This window comes from Sphaeroforma arctica (assembly GCF_001186125.1).
Source record: "Sphaeroforma arctica JP610 unplaced genomic scaffold supercont1.2171, whole genome shotgun sequence".
NCBI classification, from domain to species: domain Eukaryota; class Ichthyosporea; order Ichthyophonida; genus Sphaeroforma; species Sphaeroforma arctica.
The window spans coordinates 1-6,087 of NW_014038387.1; the positions used below are offsets into that span (position 1 = coordinate 1).

Genomic DNA, 6,087 nt, shown 5'->3' on the forward strand with positions numbered 1-6,087 from the left:
TATATATATATTATACTATATATATATATATATACATATAAATATATATATCCCCCTGTTTGCGCCCTGTGCTTGTTCACATATGTCTTCTCACCCGTGCCCTCCCTTCCTTCCGCTGCCCCTGCCCCGTGCGCAGCTGTTGCCCACGTGGCCCAGGTGTATCCTCAATGAAGCAGTGGCTGACTTTATCATTGCGCAAACAGTGGATGGAGCCGACGCACCGTCCTTAGGCCTACCGCTGCTCACAGACACAAACATCACCCTGCCCTCGTCCGTGTGCAAGTACGAGGACCTGATGGCCAGGACAATGGCCTTATTAGGATGCGAGCATTTACCTACTCAGTTGGCGGTTTATCTGCTGCTGGACAGACAAGTAGAGACGGATCTGGCCACTCTGCACACGCATCAACTGGAGACGCTGATGTCGTCGCAGGAGTAAGTGTACTAAACTTCAGCGTGAGTGTGTGTGTGTGGGTATCTGTGGGTATATCTTTTGTATAGGTTTTTGTGGGTTTTAGGGTGTTAGTAGGTATTTTTCTCAGACCTCGCATTGCGTGGTTGCAAGGGATGTTCTGTAGTGTGCTACTGGTACCTGCAGTTGTGGGCGTATCCTATCGGTCATTTTGATTGGACGTCCACTCTGTAGTCCTTTGGCGCCACTTCTTCTATGACGAGAATCACTTAGCCATAGCCTTAGCCTTGGCCTTGGCCTTGGCCTTGGCCTTGGCCTTGGCCTTGGCCTTGGCCTTGGCCTTGGCCTTGGCCTTGGCCTTGGCCTTGGCCTTGGCCTTGGCCTTGGCCTTGGCCTTGGCCTTGGCCTTGGCCTTGGCCTTGGCCTTGGCAGTCTTACAGGGCTGTGGTTGGTGATAGCCAATTTGGTTTGCATGGCTAAGGCTAAGGCCAAGGCCATGCAAACCAAATTGGCTATCACCAACCACAGCACTGTAAGACTCGTCTCAATTGCCTAGTTGTATACGGCCACTGCTTATAAAAATAGTTTACTTAGTGTGAAGTATATATTTGTATACGACCACTGCTTATAAACATAGTTTGCTTAGTGTTAACTGTCAATTAGTATTTGGCCACTGCTACCAAACATAGTATACTTACGTGAACCTCATCTAGTGCGATACTTCTACCTCCTGCCCTTGCCATACCTTGTGCCTAGTGAGGTGTCTGTTATCTGTAGTAGCTGCCTGGTGTTGGGCTGTGATAGTACTAATAGTCCATTGCTTCCCACAGTGATCTCTCTGTTGTTGAGGAGGTTGACACATCCAACCCCATCGCTCCGAGGCAAGCGCTGCTAGATTTCCTCCAAACACACTCGCCCATAGCAACCAGCCACTCGCGGAGCACCACGCCTAGCAACGCACCCACACCCCCAGAGACCCAAGGAAGTCCCCGGACACAGCCAGGCACGGACAGAAAGGGCGGAGATGTGCGGGATTTGTTAAAGAGTGTATCCTCTAGACACCTCACCAGCCCACCCCCAGAGACCCAAGGAAGTCCCCGGACACAGCCAGGCACGGACAGAAAGGGCGGAGATGTGCGGGATTTGTTAAAGAGTGTATCCTCTAGACACCTCACCAGCCCACCCCCAGAGACTGTGGGTAGCCGACGAGGCACCACGCCTACCCCTGGCACTAAAGCCAGTGCACACGCACACACCCACACACAATTACAAGGGTACACCGCCACACCGCAGGCGTCCCCATGGACGAGTGCCGGGGGGTCCTATCTGCTGGGGTGGTTGCTGATGCTACGATACGTCGACAGCGCATCTCCTGCGGTGCGTGTGGGCTATGCAGAGGCTCTGCGGGTGTCAGGTGAAGTGACGACGCTGTTGAATGCCGTGGCTGAGTTGCTACCGTACCACGTGACACGCAATGCAAACGCCATCGCTACACACGCGGCTAAGGTGAGTGGCAGTGGATGTGGGGGGGCGTAGAGAGAGGTGTTGTCAACATGTGATTGTGAATGTACATGCACCGTGTTGTATGTGTGTGTGTGTGTGTGTGTGAGTGTGTATGCATGTGAATGTATGTGTTTGTGTGTGTGTGTGTGTGCGAGTGTATGTATGTGTGTGTGTGTGCGAGTGTATGTATGTGTGTGTATGTGTGTGTATGTGTGTGTGTGTGTATTGTTTTATGTATATGTATATATGTGTGTGTGTGTGTATCATAGCACACTTGAATGACTCTTGCTCGTGTTGATGCACATGTCTTACTATTATATGATATGCATATGTCTTATTATTATATAATATCTATGTCTTGTTATTATGTCTTATTTATATGTAGAATTTTTGTATGATATCTATATGTAGAATTATTATATGATATGCATATGTATATTTATTATATGATATCTATATGTATTATCATTATGTGATATCTCAGAGCGTGCAGATGATGGGAACGTATTTCAATGCGTATATGTGTATATGTGGAGTTGCAAGTGTACATGCACGTGTGTTCGTGTATGAATGACGATTGGTGGGCATGCAATGGCTTTCGGTGCATATATGCATTTCGTATATGCCCATTCATACGTATACGTCCGTGTGTGTGTGTGTATGACTGCGCATATGCGAAATGTATATGTGCACGTGTGTTGGTGTATGGTGATCGATAGTTTACAGTGTGGTGTGGTTGGGGTGGATGTAGTACCTGTGCTTCTGTTAATACCCTCACGTGTCTGAGCATTGCGTGTTCCCTGTGTGTGTACGTTTCTCTGTATCTCCGTCGCATGTTTCTGCACATACGTTTACGGTCATTTGTTGCCTGTGCATAGTATCATCCCTGTGGTTACGTGTGCATAGGTTGCTGTTGCCCATGTGTTGGTGTGCCTGTGCGGAGTGTTTGGTGGTTGGTGTTGTGTGTTGTGTGTTTGGTGTCGGGTGTCTTCCCATGCGCATTGATTGTTTGCCATGACTCATTCGCTTTTGCGTGTTGGGTGTTGGGTGTTTAGTGTTGAGTAGTCTTCCCATGCGCATTGATTGTTTGCCATGACTCATCCGCTTATTCTCATCCACAGCTGCGTGACTTCGACGTGTGCAATCTGCGGCGGTCGGACCGCGGTAGCGCCAAAATCAATAGAACATACGGTACAGCCCCAGACAAAACACAGTCAACACACACCCACCACACACACCACACACACGCACAACACACACACACCCCGTCGCCACAGCCACAGCCACAGCCCACACACACCAATGCCACAGACGGCGCATCCGTCAATGGCCACAGCAGCAGTAGTGGTGGTGTTGGTAGTAGTAGTAGTATTGAGACCAGTGAGGTCGAGGGCATCAGTCTATTGGCCGCCCATGTGTACTATCAGACGTTGCTGCACCTGCCCGCATTGGCCCGGTTGTGGTACAATGATCTGTCCCGAGGGGCACGGGACAGGGTAGATCGGTACTCCCAGACGGTGGTGTCGCCGATGCTCATAGCGCAGGAGATCAGTGCGGCGGCTAATGCCAGTAGCTCCCATTTAGATCTCACACTCAAAGCCAGCACAGTTACCAAGGAAGTCACCGCCTATTACAATTGTAGGTCCTGTTTCTATATGTGTATGTATATGTAAATGTATATGTATATGTATATGATGTATATTCGTATATATATGAGTGTTTATCGACGGCCAGTTGTATGTATACGTGCGTGTTCTATGGTTACCGTTTTAGTTACAGAGTGGGTTCTGTACTGTAGATAAAATTTCAGTCAACGATATTGTCATGACAGAACACATCCTTTCTTTCTGTATAAAACACCACATGTGTTGGTGTGTATTTGTGTGGTTGCGTGTGCTCGCACCATGCCATGTGAACTATATAAGAGATGAAAATATACCCACTCCAATGCTTCAACATCTAAACATTCTGATTGGCTCTTATTGCCATCTACCTCCCTACCTACACACAGTGGATGAGATTGCCTTGGAAGTGGTGATCCGCTTGCCGGCCAACTATCCACTGGGAATGGTGTCTGTGGACAGTCCCTCTGACATGGGCATTAAATCGTACCGTCGCTGGATGCTTCAGATGACAACGTTCCTCTCGTCTCAGGTGTGTGTGTGATTCATGCGTCTCTGATAACGCGTCTGATCACCTATGTGGACCGTATCATGGAAAATCTACTGAATTCTGCAAGCAGACATTATATGTATATGTGTACGTATATGTATAGGTATGTGTATATGTATATGTATATGTATATGTATATGTATATGTATATGTATATGTATATGTATATGTATATGTATATGTATATGTATATGTATATGTATATGTATATGTATATGTATATGTATATGTATATATATCTATATATATATATGGGCACCTGCTGTGCTTGCTTGTCTGTCAGGTGGACACATGGCCTATATGATTTGTCCTGAAACATTGATCACCGCAGTGGCTGCACTGTAACTCTTTTGTGTCTGTATCTACCTTTGCCAATGAAAAATACCACTTGAGCCCTTCCGCTCTCTGTTAATGTGCGTTTGCCGTTGTCATGGTTACAGAACGGGTCCATCCTCGACGCGGTGGAGATGTGGAAGACGAACATTGACAAACGTTACGATGGCGTCGAGGAGTGCACCGTTTGCTATTCGGTATGTGCCTACACATTGCCTGCTATGTTTTGTTTGACATGCACTTGTCTCTTTTTCTCTGTGTGTGGTATCTGGGCCCTGTTCTTTGTGTAACGCGATGCGTCTCTGTAAAACCCTAAACCTTAAACCCTAAAACCTAAACGGAATAAGCCACACAAGTACTTCGGCCCCATGTTGAGGAGGTGCGCACATAACTTATTGATAGTTTGATATTCTAATGCCTGTTATCTTGTCTTCATTTGGTGTTTGTGCAATGGCTGCACCGCAGTGGATGTGCCGTGGGTGGTGTGAGTGGCTGGGTTTTAAGGCTCTAGGGTTTAGGGGTTTTAGCCATGGTCGCTGTGTGGTGTTCTGGTGTGCGCTGCGTTCCATGATTGCGCACATACGTATACGTATTGCAGTGGTCTTATGTAAAAACAAGATATGGCATATATATGTATATGTATATACGTTTGCGTACTCGCATGCAACCGTACGCGTAAAGTCTGCACTTCGTTGCTCGTGCCATTGTATGTACCACCCAATCCACCCATCAAATGTATACTGTTATGGCCCGCCCATCTAGGCTTTCTTGTGCACGCATAATCATCCTATGATATTGATTCATTCTATGTTTTACTTGCTCACATGGCCCATGCCTGTCCTATGTTCATTTCCGGGCGCAGGTTATTCACGGGTCCAATTACCAACTGCCCAAACTACGGTGTCGCACATGCCGCAAGAAGTTCCATTCCAAATGCTTGTACCAATGGTTTCAGTCGAGTGGGGGCTCTACTTGCCCCATGTGCAGGTCCAGTTTCTCTTAAGAGGTTACCCGTTCGACGACTGCGGTGCAAATCCGCTTGTAGTGTGAAGGATGGAACTGTTGCCCGTCCCGTCCGTTCATGTATAATTTTGTATATAAAGAATCACTCACTCCATTACTTCAGTATAATACCCGAGGGCGTCATGGCACCGCTCAGTCCTACAGAACTGGCGCGTCAGTATAAACGTTTCTCGCAGCCTTGCGTCTAGTGCTGTACTTGCTGACTCCTTAAGAAATACATTTGCTTATTCTTGTTAATATATGTAATCCATTCGCTTATTCTGGGTAATATATGTACCCTATTTGTTTATTCCGGCTGATATATGTATCACATTTGCTTATACTGGGTTATATATGTAACTTATACGTTTATTTTGGGCAATATATGTACCCCATTTGTTTATTTTGGGGTATCCCATTTGTTTATTCCGGGTAATATATGTATCCCATTTGCTTTTTCTAGGTTATATATGTAACCCATACGTTTATTTTGGGGAATATTTGTACCCCGTTTGTTTATTCTGGGTGATTTACGTACCCAATTTGTTTGTTCCGGGTAATGTATGTAGCCCATTTGATTATCCTGGGTTATATATGTAGCCCATTTGTTTATTCTGGGCTATGTGTGTAAATCATTTGCATATTTTGAGTGATATATGTTACCC

At 46.3% G+C, this 6,087-nt stretch overlaps 1 protein-coding gene across 1 annotated transcript; it reads left to right on the top strand.

Moving 5' to 3' along the window:
- Positions 1-82: 82 nt before the first annotated feature.
- SARC_12247 (hypothetical protein) lies at positions 83-5,423 on the top strand (the record flags this gene model as incomplete). The annotated part of the gene is made up of 6 exons (XM_014293652.1): positions 83-435; positions 1,243-1,918; positions 3,037-3,553; positions 3,927-4,069; positions 4,528-4,617; positions 5,283-5,423. The coding sequence occupies 6 exons, from the start codon at positions 83-85 to the stop codon at positions 5,421-5,423; spliced, it is 1,920 nt and encodes a 639-aa protein (XP_014149127.1).
- Between the last annotated feature and the right edge of the window lie 664 nt (positions 5,424-6,087).